Source organism: Aulostomus chinensis, chromosome 22 (assembly GCF_037954235.1).
Source record: "Aulostomus chinensis isolate RoL2024-O1b breed Wild chromosome 22, RoL_Achi_v1.0, whole genome shotgun sequence".
NCBI classification, from domain to species: Eukaryota; Metazoa; Chordata; class Actinopteri; order Syngnathiformes; family Aulostomidae; genus Aulostomus; species Aulostomus chinensis.
Genome location: NC_141341.1, coordinates 17806000 through 17824835, shown reverse-complemented (window position 1 = coordinate 17824835; position 18836 = coordinate 17806000). Strand labels below are relative to the sequence as shown.

The 18836-nt window shown below is 42.0% G+C and overlaps 1 protein-coding gene across 2 annotated transcripts in view; it reads left to right on the top strand.

The window, feature by feature from the left end:
• The first annotated feature begins 432 nt into the window (after window positions 1-432).
• Window positions 433-18836, top strand: part of LOC147241018 (ubiquitin-conjugating enzyme E2 E2-like) — a 78546-nt gene continuing 60142 nt past the window's right edge. The window contains exons 1-3 of one of the 2 annotated variants that reach the window (XM_086193103.1): window positions 433-580; window positions 5180-5377; window positions 13527-13577. In XM_086193103.1, coding sequence (XP_086049229.1) covers window positions 5187-5377; window positions 13527-13577 — 242 coding nt within the window. In that variant the 5' untranslated portion in view covers window positions 433-580; window positions 5180-5186. Of the gene's footprint in view, window positions 581-5179; window positions 5378-8606; window positions 8853-13526; window positions 13578-18836 lie in introns of those variants that run through there. The other variant, XM_086193102.1, reaches the window with a different exon arrangement.

Below are 18836 nucleotides of genomic sequence, written 5' to 3'. Positions count from 1 at the left end.
GTTAATGGGTGATATTTGTTCGGACCTGTAAAATAGAATTTTGACACACGGTTAACATTTATTTCAAATATTGCGCCTTAATTTGACTTTGAAATTGCAGAATTTGTGATGGAATTCGAGCAAATGTGCAGCCCTAGTGTCTTTATCACGATGAGGGCCACAGGCCAAAAATAAAATAAAACATAAATTCAGAAAGTGCGCTATTTATTTGATTTTAATGGGCAAATACAATAATAAACTTGCAGTGAGCAGCACCTCACTGGACCCCCTTCGGTGTGTTACTGATCCACCTCATAATCATAAAAAATCAAACACAGTTGCAACAAAATAAGCCAATAATGTCTGGGAAATCAAAATCAAGACTACTCAGTAAGGTGGATTTGACTCTTATTTTGTCAGTTACAACCGGAAGTTGTGTTTGTAGTAGTGGCTTCCATTGACGGTCGCGGTTCGGTACATTCTCCAGCAGTCAGAAGACACGGACGGAAAACAGCGGTCAACCAGTGGACGGATATCGAAATATACTTCGGACTTTGCGCCCCATTTCTTGCGCCGGCGAGCGTCCAACCCTCGTAGGAAGGTGGGTGGTTCTCCAAAAACGTGACTCCACAAATAGACGGGAGGTTTATGTGGTTATCTTGTGAGCGAGGGGGCGGTGGAGGTGGTGGTTGGGGAAGAGGGGGGCATCCGCTCTGGTTTTTGTATTGGAGGTTTGGTCAGTGGCAGCTCGGTACTGCTGGATACTTCGGCCATCGCAAAGTCGGGATGTGCAGGTTCATGACGGACCGACCGAAGCCGCGCGGCTGTGACCTCCCTGCAGGGAGCTGATACGAACTAGGGAAGCGGGGTGCGATGGGTGCTGGGGGCTCCCGATGGTAACCGTACCAGTATGAGAGAACGCCATCCTGATTCCACACACAAAAGAAGTCATTCCAAACCCTTACTCGTGTAAGTGTTACTGACACGCGTGAACACCTTTGATCATTTATTTTACGCCTGTTACACAAAACAGTATTAAAACTTATGCATTTGCCCGTCCTGCAATAATCCGCACTCTGTAACTAACAATATAAAAGTTGAAATTTCACTTTTACAGCTGGATTGTGCGCGACATAAACCGCAGACGGTGCAAAATAAATACCATCACAGCGTGTAATTGTTTGAGAGACATATTTGAAGAGTGTCCCTCTTCTCTCCGGGCTGTAGTGTCTCAGTAGGTCAACAGAATAACATCTGAGGTGTTATGACAGTTTCATACCTGAGGAGAAAAAAAACATCTGCCTCATTGTCTCCTCTGGAAAGTGCTGAAGGTGATCTGGTGCTCCGTCTGCAGTTTTTACCTTCAGTCTTTGTCCTCACCTGACAAATGGAAACAAATCATCTTCTGAACTGTAACTAACAGCGTACCCCTAGAGAGGCTTTCATTCACCTGGAACACAATGCACGGCCAGCTGGGACAGTGTTGAAGCCCCAGGTGGACATTTAGTTTGGTGTCCCACCATTTCACTGAAATGTCTTCACAGAGCGGCGATCTCTTTGTTTAGAAAAGGACACATATATTCAGTCATTGCTAAACCTGCTGTCATTATGATGTAACCATCTGTCTTTGTTTCTGCCTAATTCAGTTGTATCATGATTTGCACGCAAGCACCTTATGAGCTACACACACACGCACACATGCGCGCGCACACACACACGACCTTGTAGGTGTCTTTTATTATTGAGGCTGCAGGCTTGCGAGCAGCAGACAAGGACCTTGGCTGATTCTGAGGATGAGTTTGAAGAGATCTGACGTCCGCTCGTTTTTGACTACAGATACAGCGATTTATGGGATGCAGATGTTCACCTTCTTTCTCGGCTTAGAAGACCCCATTCATTAAATGCAGTGTTCCAGCTTTATGCACTGATGTGAAGGAACAGTTCAAAGTTGTTTCGTACTTAACTGTGTGGACTTGTACCCACCGATATGATAATGTGATGAAGGGTTGAACACGTTTTGAAGTTGTTTTTTTCTTTCGATTTCTTGAGTCCAGTGGAACAAACGATTGAATAGATATACCAGTTACAGACAGTTTGTAATTCGAAGGATCCCTACCGGCCCAGAATGTAGCAGTGTGCGTTTAGTGCAGTGTATGCAAATTTACTGCCGCAGGTGAAGAGAGTTGTTAACACAATTGATCGTTCACTGTTTATTTAAAGAGGGGATTCATTTTTGTTTTCTTTCTGTGGACCCTCAAAATGAATTGTCCAAGACTTGTGACCGTCACTCTCCCTTGATTTAGCTGAAGCGTGCAAACCAGCACTGAGCCCTGTCCAAACCCATCAAACTTGATTTTTTTTTTCATTGAATTTTATTTGGGTTTATTTCTCAGATTTATTTGATATCTGGGAATCATCTTGTGACTCATCTTTCTGTTACCTGCACCATTATGCTGCTTTGCTTGTTGAGACCAAACCAAACAGTACAGGCTAAATTTATACAGCGTTCCGGTGTTGCACAACAGAGGTGTGTGGAGAAACTTAACAGCATCTGCGTTCTGAATGAGCTGTTCCATCATTTCTCCACTCCCTTGTACACAGACATGGATTCTGGGCTGTTAACACCTTCATTGCCAGCTCAGGGGTGGGTTGTCCTGTCCCCTCATTCCATCTCTGTGTACTGTTCATTATTCTCACAGTTCACTGATTCTATGTTTGGGTTGTAAAATGTCGGCAAATTGTAAAAATAATCATTGCAAATTACCAAACGTTCTCCTCTCCAATGTCTATTTTACACTGTCCAAGCTTCATTTCACTCCTAGTTAAAGTGAATGAGTCTGTGTTGGTGAAAAAGGATTTGTCTCACTAGTGTGAGTGACTCTGATGTCGTGGTTGGTGAAACACACACACACTCACTGAGGTCCAACTGTGGCTCAACAACCCATCATAGGGAGATCTTGTTTCTCCAGAGTATCTATTTCAGGACTCACACTCCGATTGATAATTTAAGAGTCAGTCTAACAGTTTTAATCAAGTTGCACTGTTATTTTGGATATATTCAAAAAAACAATACATATCACTGCTGCTGCTAAATATATATATATATAAAACTTCTAGGGTCTAGCATGGGGGACCACATATGAACTGGTACCAGTAACAGCTTTTCACTGAAATAAGTAATAAACATATTATGGTGTGGGAAACAGCTGGTTGTGCTTCATCAGGCGCTCCTCAGTTTCAACATGTTCCCTCAGCCACCAACATGGATATTGCTGAGTTTTGAAATCCATAACCACGCTTGCGGCTGCTGTCAGCTCACCACTCACTGGCAGACTCTGTACTCTGTGTTACACTCTCAGCTACCGAAATCTGGCACATTTTGTGTATCCAGAGGTGTGGCGTCAAATTTGTTTTGTGCCTTTTAACAATCAAGATTAAGCTCCGTAGTCATTAGACCTCTCTTATACTGCTTTGAAAAGAACATTGCACCCCAAATTTCCCATGAAAATGCTACATAGTATATGAAAAGACAGCACTGTGTCAGAAACAAAAGATATGGTCAATAAATACTATTTACAGGGATACGCAGTATGCCAAAACACATCTGTTTTTGCTATGTATGTTTGTGTAAGTATACATATATACACGTGCATATACACACACACACACACACATATACATATATATATTAGGACTGGGCGATACGGACTAAAAATAAGATCTCCGATTTTTTTTCACAAATAATTTGATTTTCGATTTTTTTTCCACAAATAATTTGATTTTCGATTTTTTTCCTGTGGGTAAATGATTCCACTACAGGAAGCTGTTTTTATTGGGAGTTTGTCGGTTATAGCGGTCTTGTTCCCCTCACAAAGAGCAGCATTTCTCCCACTCGGCTGGATGCCTTTGTTTTAGATGCTGAAATAAGTTCGTTGTGCTACTGCCTTTTGTTGCAATGGGCTTCAAACAAACTTTGCAGCGTGCAGTCATTTGTTCAACATCTGTCGCCTCAAACCCAAACCGGTTCCAAACCACTGATGATACTACTCCTTTCTTAGATACAAACTTCCCACTCTCGTTAGCCATGTTTGCGTGCCCAGGAAAAAAGGGGGAGGGATGAGGGGCAAATCTATGGAAGTTCCTGGGGGACAAAAGTTGCGCCATAGCAAGAGGAGTAAAAATTAGAATTTTTTATTTTTTAAATCGTCCCCAACAAAAAACTTGAACTAATTGATAAAATCAACCTCCAGATTGAGGAAGTGGCTGATATCAAGAAGACCTGCCAATGGCTGGAAGATGCTGGACTGAAAGACAGCACAGAAGCACTCATCATGGCAGCACAAGAGCAGGCCCCAAGCACAAGAGCCATAGAGGCCAAGGTCTACCACACGAGACCAGACTCAAGTATACTCAGGATACTCCTGAGACAGTCCAACACATAGTAGCAGGGTGTTAGATGCTAGCCACAAAAGCATACATGGAGAGGCTCAACCAAGTGGTGGGGGTAGCGTACAGAAACATCTGTACCCAGTAAGGACTAGAAGTACCCAAATCCCACTTCATACCACCAAAAGAGGTCGAGAACCACAGGGATAAGGTGCTGTGGAACTTCAGCTTCCAGAGTGACAGACAGCTACTGGTGAACCAACCGGACATTGTAGTGGTGGAAAAAAAGTAGAAGAGGGCAGTGGTGACAGATGTGGTGATACCAGCTGACACCAACAGAACGAGAACGTTGGGAAGTACTAGGGGTTAAAAGAACAGCTAGAACGGATGTGGAAGGTCAAGGCTGAGGTGGTCCCCGTGGTAGTAGGAGCACACAGAGCAGTGACCCCCAAACTGGGAGAGATTCCAGGAACAAGACCTGAAACCTCAGTCCAGAGGAGTGCAGTCCTAGGAACAGCTAAGATACTGCATAGAACCCTCAAGCTCCCAGGCCTCTGGTAGAGGACCCAAGCTACAGGATGACACAGAACCTCCCTATATGGGTGAGAGGCAGATATATGTGTGTGTGTGTGTGTGTGTGTGTGTGTGTGTGTGTGTGTGTGTGTGTGTGTGTGTGTAAATATTTATTAGTGGGCAGCAATTTAGCAATCCAAGAGTAGCAGCCGATCCAGATGAAGGTCTGGTTTTAAAGCTGCAGCCAAAGCTATTTGTGAGTATTTGATAAGTTTGCATAACACTGCATGTATGTGTGCAGTCTCAGCATGTCCAGTGAGGTGCAGCCGAGGCCAGACGACAGCCCCAACACAAGTGGCGGAAGCTCGGATGCTGAGCAGAGGGAGGTGGCTCCTCCGGAGCAGCCGGGCCCCGAGCAGCGGGATCAGACACAGCCAAAGAAGAAAGAGGCCAAAATTTCCAGCAAGACTGCAGCCAAGCTCTCCACCAGCGCCAAGAGGTACCTCTGCACTTGTTCTGTCGTACTTCATGTATTCTGCTGGGCTCACACTGCCCTCACTGCTGACATGATCATCTGCCACCCCTTATTTGGTTTTCTCTTCGGTACCAAGCAATCACCAGGGCAAGGAAGATATCCACATTCCACGGCTCAGTGCTCTTACCATATGATACTTTCCAGTGTAGGCAGGGGTGCAGGAATGTAGTCAGAATTGTTTGTCATGGTTAGGGCTGCTCAATTATGGCAAAAAACATAATCATGATTATTTTAACTGATTTGATTATGAAACATATTTTCTCTCTTTGCATCCAAATACATAAACAGCCCACCAACAATAAGATTGTAGTTCCTTCAATAGTGTAAATGTGTCATTTATTTTTTATTTCACTTTCTGAAAACACTCCCTTGAATATACTGAATAGACTCAACGAACATACCACTGAGTACATACCACTGAACATAAGAAGCATCACACAATAGCATCAGGACAAAGTCCCACCAAAACACACACACTCACACGCACGCAAAACAGGGACTCACACTATAAACAAGCCAAGCATCATTTGTAGATCATTAATGTGTACATCAAGGGTATGGAGGGAGCCATTGGACACAGATGTTAGGGTCGCACAATTTCCAGAAATGGAGTTAAATTTTGAAATGATTTTAAATATCCTATTGAAGTAATAGTTGACAGTTACGCATCATCTGGCAGGTCTGTAATTTTCCTCTGTGCCTCATGCCAGACTTTGCTTCCAGGATAGCAGGAAAGACTCAATGTGACTAGGTCATAAGAGTTACATCAGGGAGAAAAGTATTGCCCTTCTCTCCCTGGTAAAATGGGCTGCTGTTTCTTAACCACATGCCTGCTAGCGCCCCCTAAAGCTCATTTTTTGTGAAGGAAATTGCTTTTTAGTATAGTTAACTAGTTGAAAATCATGATGGGAATTATATGTTTAAACCTTGTAAAATCTACAAAAATATTAGAATAATTATTTGCTCTATAAAATCCATCATCAAACAATATCGTCAGTTTGAGATGGTCAGTTAAGGAGCCTGTAGGACTAATGTCAAAATATTGTTTCTGCAAGGGCTGGACCCTCATTCGAGCTCATGGTTATCACATCGCTGCTCAACTATGCGCAGGCCAATTTAGAGCAGAACAGTAGCCTAAGAACTATTCCTACTCCTAGCAACTCAAGTATTTTACAAAAGAATTAAAAATTATCCATCCATCCATTTTCTTCCGCTTATCCTGTTAAGGGTTGCGGGGGGGCTGGAGCCTATCCCAGCAGCTTTTGAGCGAGAGGCAGGGTTCACCCTGGACAGGTCACCAGTCCATCGCAGAGCCAACACATAGAGACAGACTCACAGTCACACCTACGGTCAATTTAGAGTATTAGAGTACCATTCGCATGTCTTTGGATGGTGGGAGGAAGCCGGAGTACCGGAGAGAACCCACACAGGAACAGGGAGAACATGGAGACTCACACAGAAACACCCCGTGCCCGAGCCGGGACTCGAACCCAGAACCTTCCTGCTGTGAGGCGACAGCGCTGACCACTGCACCACCGTGCAGCCTGAAAATTCATATTTTGTCTTTTTTGAATTTTATAATTGAAATCTCGATTCATGACATTTACCACATGATTTCAAAAACATGCATAGAATATTGAAAAAAAACAAAACAGAAAATAGAATTTCTGAAAAACCAAGATGAACTTTTACGAGAAGTACTTTTTTCATCCAGACTCCTTTAACCTTGTTCAATGCACCACTCACCCTAAAATGTCCCAGCTTCAGCATTCCAAATGTGCCACCTCAGAAAATACTGCAGATAAAATTGCACACACTCAAGTTGATCTGAACCCAATTTCTATGAGCGGAAGCATGGAGATTAGGTTACTGGCTCCTTTGCAAATTTATGTTTCCCAAAGCCAGTCGTGCATAAGAATTTTCCCACCAAGGAGGGTTGTTAATCTCACTCATTCTTCTATCATTAACCTGGGATGTATAATCCATTTCAAAAATACTTTTATGATGAAGAGTTGCTGTTGTCTTTTTTGTATTCTACGTGTTCTTTACTTTTTCCACAATCCCCAGAATGTAAACCAACCTCACAGAAGAAAAAAATCCATTTATGTCCAGTTAATGATTCAGACACTTAGTTTGCCAGTGTACAGCTTTCGAATTCTCCCTTTGAGCCCGTCTGATTATGCTGACTTGGTATGGAGATCCTTCCCAAAAATCTCATCACAAGTGATCGGCTTTAACTAAAGGTCTGAACACGCTCAGTGCATTTTGTCTCTTGAGATCCTATCTCTTTGTGGTGGTCCGGGTCACATGGGGCCAAGTGTCTTCGGTAGTGGGACTGCAAGTGTGTCCCGGGCCACATCAGAATCACCTCATCAAGATAATATACTTTGTTTAATCAGATATACAGTGATAACTGCACAAAAAGCATTGTGCTGTTATTTTCACATCCGTTCGTGTGAAAATCCAATGATATTGTATGCACCGCATCTTCTTGAGTTTTTTTATTTAAGCTGTTGGGTTTCAGAATTGCACCACAGTGCTTGTTTGCTTTGTTTCATAGTTTCCTTTTTAATGGGGCAATAGAGTCCAGAGTTGTTCGTAAGGTGCCTGTTGCATTATTAAGGTGATCAGTTAGGGAGGGACTAAGGTTGACCCCAGCGTCCTCTGTTATAATGGGACATGACACTGAATGTAGTACCATCGCTTCCTTAAATCCAGCTACACCGTGATGACAAACATCTGGAAACCACGTTTTTCCTGAGTGGAGTGCAGTCGATTAGTAGAAATTCAAAAGTGAATAATTGATGGTCAGATAAAAGAGAGTTCTCTGAAAATACTACTAGATGTTCGGCTTCAATTCCCTACGTCAGGACGAGGTCGGCGGTGTGGTTGTGACAGTGAGTGGGTTCATGCACAGACTGATGGAAACCAATTGAGTATGAAAGAGAGAGAAATGCAGCACCCCGACTGTCGTTATCAACATCCACATGAATACGGAAGTCACCTACAACAGAGATGGGGACTCGAATTTGCGACTCTGGCTCGAGTTGCACTTAAGTCGCACACACAGAGACTTCAGACTTGACTTGAACTCGAGCTGAAAAAAAATTCACTCGACTCGGACTCGTGTTTTGGGACTTGTGAACAATCATTACGTTTTCTTTTTTTGGCGTATAAACACTGAGGAAACTTTGAAACGTCTGATGAGCTTGATGTCATTCCCTCCTTTTTGTCACGGCAATAGCGGGTGCGCGCCTTCACGCACTTTTACTTCAGATGACGGTAACACTACGGCAACGCGCACACCTGCAGCTGCTGCTGTACCCTTTGTAATTACGTTTGGTTATAAAAACTTCAAACAAGACGGCACCAACAAAATTAAGGATGCAGGATCGACCTCATCAAATTTCATCAGGCACCTGAAAACTCACCCAGATCGGTACGTCAAGTCACATTAGCGCATGTGGACGGTTAGCTAACACGTCCGCTACGTAACTTTAGCTTAGTTTGCCACTAGCTTTGTAACTGAATATTTGAAAAGATGAATGAGTGTTAATTTTGCATTGAGTGGCGTTGACATGACGTTAAAAAAAAAATGTACGTTACGTTCCGCTGCCACCGTCTACTGGCTAATGTTAAACAGAAAAATACATCGTTATACTGTCGGCTTACAGGCAGGTGACAGGTTTATTGTTGACCATGTAACCGTTAATGTTACACGTTTATCAGGTTACCATTACACTGGGTTTGAGTGAGAGGATAGAGGAATGTGTCAATTGATAGTAGACTTAAAAGATGTCATTAGAGACCCAGTGACATGAGCCTTTTATTTTTTAGAGACTTGAGACTTGACTTGGACTCGTGACCAAAGACTTGAGACGTGACCAAAGACTTGAGACTTGACTTGGACTTGCTAAAAAAGACTTGTGAACATCTCTGACCTACTATAATGACTGTATCTGTTTCAAGAACTAAACTGGATATAAACTCTGATAATTCAGATAAGAATTCAGAGTAAGGACCAGGAGACGGTACACAAGAGTACATAAAAGTGGCTGTCGAGTTTTCAATGCTGGATGAGACAAACTGAGAATCAGGCTTTGAAATGGATTAAAACTTATTTGGGGTTTGGAATTTATTACTAGACTTCTGTCAAAAATGGCAGCAACTCCACCTCCTCGGCCAGAGCCTCGAGGGATATGAGCGTTAATGTGACTGGGAGGAGTGGATCCATTTAGACTCGCATACTAATCATCATGTAGCCAGGTTTCAGAGAGACAGAGCAGGTCAATGCAATTGCCAGATATTAATTCATTTACTAGTACGGTTTTTGGTGTCAGAGATCTGATATTTGATAGTCCACATCTAATTTTTATATTCTTTTGAATTATTCGGCGGTGGTGTTAATTTTAATGAGTTTTTTTCTGATTGACTCCTCTTCTAACAGTATTTGAGTGAATAAACTGTTGTGGTTGGGGGACAGGGCTGCACGGTGGTGCAGTGGTCAGCACTGTGGCCTCACAGCAAGAAGGTTCCGGGTTCGAGTCCCGGCTCGGGCGCGGGATCTTTCTGTGTGAGTCTGCATGTTCTCCCTGTTCCTGTGTGGGTTCTCTCTGGTACTCCAGCTTCCTCCCACAGTCCAAAGACATGCAATTTGGGGACGAGGCTGATTGATACTCTAAATTGACTGTAGTGAATGTGAGTGTGAGTGTGAATGGTTGTTTGTCTGTATGTTGGCCCTGCGATGGACTGGTGACCTGTCCAGGGTGAACCCCGCCTCTCGCCCGTAGATGCTGGGATAGGCTCCAGCCCCCCCGCGACCCTTACTAGTAAGGAATAAGCGGAAGACGACGATGGATGGATGGTTGGGGGACAGACACAGTCTCTGTGGTGTTTTGGGTGGGTAACTGCCCCCTAGTGGATGCACGGAAGTGTTTAAGATGGCAGCTCTGCCCCCTGGTCTCAACTCTGGGTTGTCAGGGTTTTGGGTCTATAATGAACTGGGCCATTTGCCCCCAGTTAAGCCAAGAATGCCCTCACGAAACATGTTCCGGAGGCCAAAAGTGCAAAGCAAAGTTTTTTGCAACCAACTCTTTATTCTCAAGGTTTTATGAACAAGGTTGTACTGATTACATGCCTTACCTGAAGCTGTTGATGCTGCGGTAGGTCATGGACTACTTGGTTAAGCCAGTTTAACCACCCACCAAAGTGAACGAGTCACAGTGCCTCCAGATCCTCACAAAACTCCCAGCAACGATTTTGAACTGGAAACTCGACTGGCCCATGGCGACAAAGCGTTATCCTAATTTGCTCCAGTCTTATCCAGTCTGGTAGCATGCAGCTGCCTGAGTGAGCGTAATATTACTTTGAGGTACTGTAACGTTACTGTTACATCATTCATGGTGTCGGTTAAATAGTTTAGCAAGGTAGCTAATACTTAAGCTAGGTGGTCCTAACTGTCTTAGCTTGCTGACATGTCATGCTTGACTGATAATATCAGTCAAGCATGACAGACACAATGAGGCACGTCATGGGAAACAAGTTATTTTGTTTTTATTAAACTTGAGGCAAAATGCTTGGTTTTAGTACACATGTGCTGTTGGTTTTTTAGTACGGTACACCATAGACATGCCGTACACTACTTCACTCTCAATCTTGGGGGTTGCTGTGGAGCGTGACATGAGAGGAGTCGGAGTGCCTCTACTGTACGCAAAAGGACATCATTTCTAAGAAGAACATGCCGTATTAATGGCATTTAATTACTGAGAATTACATGTTAAAATCGGCGTCAATCGGCCCATTAGATTGGCAACCTGGTTAATTAGTCCAGCTCTTAAAATAACCAAGCTCTAACTATTTTTTTCCATGGCTCACCAGTGATTTTAAAAATGCCTCCATTTTTTTAGACCATGGGGTCCAAAATTGCCCCCAAAACATTTATACATATACATATATACAGTTATATATATTAATTTACGTAATCACCTGAAATCACAAACAGCCCCATCATGACAACGGAAATCTGTGCCACTACACACACACACACACACACACACACACACACACGTGGATCTTGTTCCATGTCAGAGTCATGAAGCTAAAGAAAGGACAGTTCCCTCTCTGTTACTGAGGAGAGTATTCCTTAACAGTCTGGAAATAAAGTGACTGCTAGGTACCCTTGAATTGTCTCAATTCTGAATACCTTGTTTTTGATACTGTAAAATATCTCAAAACAGTGTATCTGTAAATATCATTTTACCTGAGTACATAATGTGTTAAATATTTGTCTTGAGTTTTGCACTCATCAAAAACAACAGGTAACATGTCATCACACTATATGAAAGTATCCATTATCTTTATTTCATTTGTTAAACTTAATCTAACCAGGTGACTGTTGAGATCAGAGGATCGCTATTTCAAGGGAACCTGGCCAAGAAAGTAGCAGCACCAAGTTCCAAATCAAATATGCTGCTGCTATACAGAAGAGCTTCTCTTCCTGGGGGCCGTATCGTAGCATTTTCAAATGGTTTGAGAAAGTACTCCTCTATCTAGCAGCAAACATTTTTAAGTGTAACATGAACGTGCAGCAATTATCACTAACATTCATTTATTTTCATGTTGACACAGAAATAGTAGATCACGTCAGCAGTGACTGCTTTCCTTTCTTCTCCCTCGCTCCTGCAATTGCAAATTATTTTCGTGTCACAGCAAACAAAGAGCTGAGTGAAAATGGAGCCCGATCAATGGGAGTAGTCAATCATTTAGTTTTTTGTTTTTCATGCCGTCCCAGCATGGAAGCGAAGCACAGTTCCCCAGATGAAAGTGAGAACATGGAAAAATATCAAGTCATGTCCTGGATTCTGCTGTAACTACACTTCCACCCAACCTTACCCAAACAACATATTTCCTCTTTTCATTAACATAAACATATAGATATTATTTAATACTTCTCAAAGTGGGATGTAACAGAACAGTGCAGAAATGAGTCCTAAACGGGGAAATAAGTCACTGGAGCATTGCTTAACAATTCCTGAATTGCTCCTCCGTCCCATAATGGGATTTTGGAAAAGCAGTAAAGAAGATCTATAACTGATTAAGACATTTGAATGTTTTGTTTGATGGCATAAAATATGTGAGTATATATTGCACTCTGGAATTTTCAAGAATTAACCTGTCTAAAATACAGCGGTTAACAAGGTTAGCAACACAATTTGAAGTGCTGTTGAAATCATATGTCTGCCATTTGGTTATTCAGAGCACAATATCATTAAAAGGGATTTTCATTTGTGGATATGACCTTGCCAAACTAGAATTGGAAGCCTAAACTTCATTTTCCTGCAGATTATCTTATGAAAGGGTCCAAAAAGCCCCATGCAACAATCCTGTCATGTTTAGGTTGGGCTACATGGTTAGTGTTTACATTGTTTGCTCAACAATAACAAACCACTTTCTTTTACCCTTTGCTCTGGTCATTGTTATCACTACCCCCTCCTCCCCCCTCCTTTTTTTCCCGAACCTTTTGATCATCTTGGGAGGAAAGTCTTAAAAGAATTTTTGAATCAATCCGGCAAAAGCGCAAGTCTTGTCAGTGAGCCAGAAGTGGGAATAATGGCAGTATTTATGCTAAGAGAGGGATATTTGGCTGCTGGGTTCTTCTAGGAAAAGCTCTTGTATGCCTACGTCATGAATACTCCAAAGTGGACAACCTTTATTATCTATTCACTTAACCTTTCTAGATATCCTGAGGAAATCCTCCCACAGCTGCCTGTAAGGTGGAGGGGTGTGACATGGCCACGGTCAGCAGAAAAATTCATTTTGCCAAATGCATCAGATAATGATTCTTTTATCTGTCATGGCCTTTTGACATCAATATCAATTTATGAATGTGCGATTAAAAAACAGCAAATACTCAGCCGTGCAGTTCCTGTGTTGATTTGGCGTGACAGGACTTATTCCTGTGCTCAGGAGCTCATTAGAAAATCAATGAGGTACTCAATATGTACACTTAAAGATTGATTTCTGCAGGCAGGATTTATTAGAACTGTGTGTGTGTGTGTGTGTGTGTGTGTGTGTGTGTGTTATTATAATAACACAGAGCTCTGTCTTGTTTCAGGATCCAGAAAGAGCTAGCAGAGATAACCTTGGACCCACCACCAAATTGCAGGTAGGAGCCTGATGATTGTGTGCTCTTAAAAGTGCCATTGGTTTTGACACTATGGTAAGCGAGTGTGTATTATTTTGCACATTATGAGCTGTATGAATGTGTGCTGGCTCAGTGAGTCGCATGAATTTCACCGGTAGGCTTATTTACAGCTCTTTGTGCTGGCTGAATGAACCTTGAAAGCAATGGCAGGGATATATCAGCCTGTCTGGTAAAAAATAAAATAGATAGATATCTGATTGTCAGTGTTTATCAGGGTCACTGTAGCAACATTGTTTGCTCACATTCCCTCAGGGTGGTAAAGGCACTCGGCTGTGACTCAACTGGTTTGAGTGCAGTGAAAGGCTTAGCTTTAATGATGCGATGTTTGGTTGAGTCAACATGCGTTATTCTCCTCTAAAGAGGGTGAAGGGTATATGGAGGTGTAAGTGTGTATCGGTCTCTGAAGAGTTGAGGAAATTCCAAACTCAATGTGTGGATGCCGTCAGGATTGATAGGTGGGAAATATCTGCTTACTTTTACAACAAAGAAGGATGCACTGACCTTACCTGTTTTACATAATTATCTTTCTTTTTCTTGGGAAGTTGATTTCACCATCACACATGAGGGGAGGCTTAGGCTTCTGCATTTGCTCATTTAATTGATCTTGAGTCTGTAGGAATCATATCGTACTCCTGTATATATCATATTTAAGTTTACATTTTATGCAGTGGCACACTTTCAGGCCATGACATTTCCGAGTGCATTATTGAGTTATCAGCAGTTGGATTTAAGAGACCAATTCACCCTCCAATTTATCAACTCTTTAGTCCAAAATATCGATTGAATAGAAATGTATGCAAAAGAAAGTTTTTTTTTTCTCCAATGTACCATAATCTTTCTTCTTCCGCCGCTGGTTTTTGGTGTTCTTAGCTCATTATGGGTCTACACCTTACGGGAAGAAATGTAACGCTTTTGAGGGTTGTGCTGTAACTCTACGAATTTAGTTGGGACAGTTTTATAATGACACACGCAAAGAAACTGACTGTGTTTAAACGCTGTGTTTAATGTGCACTATTGATGTCATGGCAGATACCCGTGGGCTTTAGATAAGAGTCGGCACAGATTCTTATCTGGTATATTGATGGCTGCATAATAAATGTATTATATCCTTGCAGAATCAGTTCTTTCATTCAGTTCCTCAGCATCACATCAACATCATGCTACTTCAAATGAATAAAGGTTTTTAGGAGGGATGACCGGCTCAGCGCAGGTTAATGACAAAACAAGAAAAAAATTGAAAGTATTTCCTAAGTCAGCCGTAAATGTTTTTCAAATTCCACTATTTAGTGAAAAAGTGCCATCTAGTGGGCATTTCGTACCAAATTTTTCTACCCAGCTCCAAATGATTTCTTCTGAGAATGTTTGAGAATATAATGCACAGTGTTTTTAACCGTGTGTATAATGGGAATGTTGTAAATTATTTTCAGAATGTTCCTCCTAAAGGTAGGATAACATTCTTAAACATATACATTTTGGTTGAGGAAGCAGATCAAAAATCAAATATTCAACAACGTCCCCAAAACATCCTCAAAATGTTGGAGTTATCTTAGTTCATATGCAAGTTAATGGGAACATTATTTGTGAGGTTATAACCTAGGATTCGACCTCCTTGAAACATTCTCTAGGAGTTCGATTAAAACATTTCCTTTGAAATCATCAGAACTTGTGGCTAGTGTAAGAATGTTCCCTGCTGGCTGGGAAGAAGCCTGACAGTAGCACAAGAAGCAACGAAGCAGGGGTGGGTGTGAGTATGGCAGCTTGTTGGTTGTTGTTTTTTTAAGTATCAGCATTCACTCAATATTGTTTTGTCCTCAGAACATAATAGAGCACAGTCATAATGATAATAATGATAATAAGTGTTTACACTGATTGGACTAACAGCCTAAGCCAAGTTTACATTGACCCAGGTCAGGTCTGAATTTTCACCAGGCCTGCTGTATGTGTAAATGTTGATCTTTTCAGCAGGCTTAACCCTCAAAAACTGCAGTTTGATTAGGGGAAGGAAGGCAACAAGAGATGGACTGGAAAGTAGACACAAGACCCAAGATAAGAGTGATTGGGGTCCTCTGCTTTGGTATCTGAAAACAATGTGATTTCTTGTGTTGCCTCTGGACTTGTGGGATTTATTTTTGGAAAAAAGTTCCGCATCGACTGCTGAAGAGTGCTTGGGATGTACTACAGCAAAAGCTGAAAGAGTTGCAGCTGTTGTTTGACTGAAAATAAACTCTCTCACATCAGAGATTTGTTTTCAATCTTTTGTTGGTTCACATCTTGTTGGGTCACTGTGGTAACTCATCTAGGATGTGGTACTCTGTATCTGCAGATAGCCACATAAATAAAAGTTGAGCCTCTCACCTACCACAATTTATTGCAGTGTCAGTCTCTTTTATTAGGTGAGGAGTGACAGGAAAATCACCTCATTTTTATGAAGATACTATCCATCCAAGTGGAGAAGCTGTCCCCAGCATGTCATGGTCTGTTTGTCAGCGTTCCAATCTCAAAGACAAGGCTAATCTGGTTGAAGCAAGCCATTATATTTCCTGACAAAGGGCGAAACAGTAGAGGGAGGGGGAAAAGAGATTTCACGGGCAGACATTTTTTATTGAAAATGACATTTTTGTGTAAAGGGAGGCTTCCTTGAAGAACATCCATGCTGAAAGAAGCTCTCGTGACTAATGGATTCATCTCCGCTGCAGTCAGAAGTGAAAAATTATGCTCTGGCTGCTGCTGCGTATTTCAGCGACAGGCAGAGATACGAGCTGGTGGAGACGTAGCACTGCTTGAAATGTAGATTTGTGTATTCATATGCCCCTTTGGGTATTTCCTTCACTCTGACAGCTCCCAATTCCCCCACAAGGCTGTCACACCCCCAGTGTTTGATTCCTCCTTTCACCACAACAATCCCGATTCAGGCTGTTCTTTTGTGTGATAAGTGAAGCACAATTGAACATTGTAGACATGAAAACCTTCTGGAGGAACAGATTCTCTCAAACCATACTGTATATCGGAATGCACTGTGTTTGTCTGACCAACAGGCCTTCGCACAGCTACTAATTGATGTGACTGTGTTAGAAAGGTACTAAAAGACATCAGATGTAAGGAGTTCTGAACGGACGCTGTGATGCAGCTCATTACCCTACTGGCTTCAACTCTTTTTTTTCCCTCTGCCAGTATTAAAGCCAGCTCATGATCACAGCTGCTCTTACAAACATCCTCTCTGGCTCGCTTCCTGCATTCCCCTCCCTAATAGAAGGAATGGAACTCTAATCCCTCCTGGGAATGACAAAAATCACCTTCAAAAAGGCAGCCTTGTTTCAGATATCATTTGACGTTATTTAAGACTGCTTTGGACGGACATGAGGAAATGGTTTTCATCATTATTTTTAATCATCTGTTTCACCCTGCCAGAGTGTAATTAATTGAATGTGACAAGCCTTCTGGAAGGGTATGTAAATAGCCAGCACACCAGACACATAATATTAGCCTGGTGCTTGCTTGGCCTTTCTGACTCTGTGTGTGTGTGTGTGTGTGTGTGTGTGTGTGTGTGTGTGAGAGAGTGAGTGAGTGTTCCATAATGACTGTAACCTTTCGCGATCATCCTGTCAGATAAGAATTCAGCATCATCTGAGAGGAACTACCGTACGTGTGGATTCCAACGAGACCCTCCCTCACTGTTCATGCCTGTCTGTCATTCCCGCAACCGTCATCTTTTTGTCTCTTTTCCTTCACCCCTGTGTGTTCCAGAGGAATCACTTCCTACATGTTGAGAAGCAAAAGCAATGAGGCAGAGAAAAATAAATTTCAGAATTCTTTGAATTTAGAAAAATATGAATTCTTTCATGACCTCCAGGACCAATGCTGGTTCGGTGAATATGTGTCCTGAAATAATCCTTGGCATTTTTATACTCTGCACCATAAAGCATCATAATCACAAAACAACATTGGTTAAAGAGCAAAGGGATTTGAACAATGATCCTCTGAAAGTGAGAGTGAAGCCACGAACCAGCTGGCGTTGGGCCGTGTGAGAATAAGAGAATTTCCAGGAGGCTGTTTCACTTTCTGCTGCTGTTTTGATGTGTCGTTGCCGGATCAAGCAGGTAAAATGAACACTGTTCCTCACGGCCCTGTTTCATTTAGGCTTGCCAGCAGCACCCTACAATTGGGTCCCTTGGCTCACTGGAATTAGGGCTGGGTGAAATTCAATTATGATATTTTTCCAAATTCTTCCATTAGGACATTGTTGCACGGACGATTTGTGGCAGAAGACAAATATTAACAACATTTGCGTTAATTAACCATTAATTATATAAATATACAGGTATACGTTGATTGAAGCAAATATTGGGACCAATAGTCTGTTAAGAACAGAAAATTACATTTCTTTAAATTGCAGTAAAAGAAAACACATGTATCACGATGTGTAAAATCGGATATTGGCCAGCCTAAAAGGAATGAGAGACTAAATAGAACAAAAGCAGCCGTGTTTGTCTTGCTATGAAAGGGCCTAATGAAGGACATTTGTCTTGCAAGAAGTCATCAGTACAGAGTTGTTCATTCTTCAACTTGTCATCTGAAGTTGAAATGCATTTAAGATTAGACAACTGGAGTTGATGATGTGCTGCTGACGTTGATCTAAAATCAGATCATTTAAGTAGAGCTGAGATCTCAGACTGATCTCCGTCAGTCTTCAAACCGGTGCAAGTTCTGAACATAAAGCCAATCTTCGAAGCCTGGTAGCCTGCAGATATAGGTTTCTTGTCTGTTTCTCTCATTGATTAAGTGGTCTTTCAAACTAGGCAGGAATGTAGTCAGAAATCCCCCCAGAAGGATTATTTGTGTTTGAAGTTCCTCACCTTCTCTCTGCAGCTCACGAGAGATCTCTTCTTTTTTTTTTTCTTTTTTTTTACCATTTCTTTCAGTCATCGACCAGGACTCAATTATCCATATTGCTGTTGCACATCAATGGGAGTACAATCATGAAAGAAACACTGTTGTATCTGGATCCGTAACAACATCTGAAGGTGGAATGAAAAGCAGCTGTTAAATCAGTTCACAGTTCTTGTGTCTGGACTTCTGCATCCGATCTAGATTTTACTGTTATTTCCATCCATCCATCCATCCAACAGGGCCAACACATAGAGACAGACCACCATTCACACTCACAGCCACGCCTACGGTCAATTTAGAGTATCAATCAGCCTCGTCCCCTCTTGATGTCTT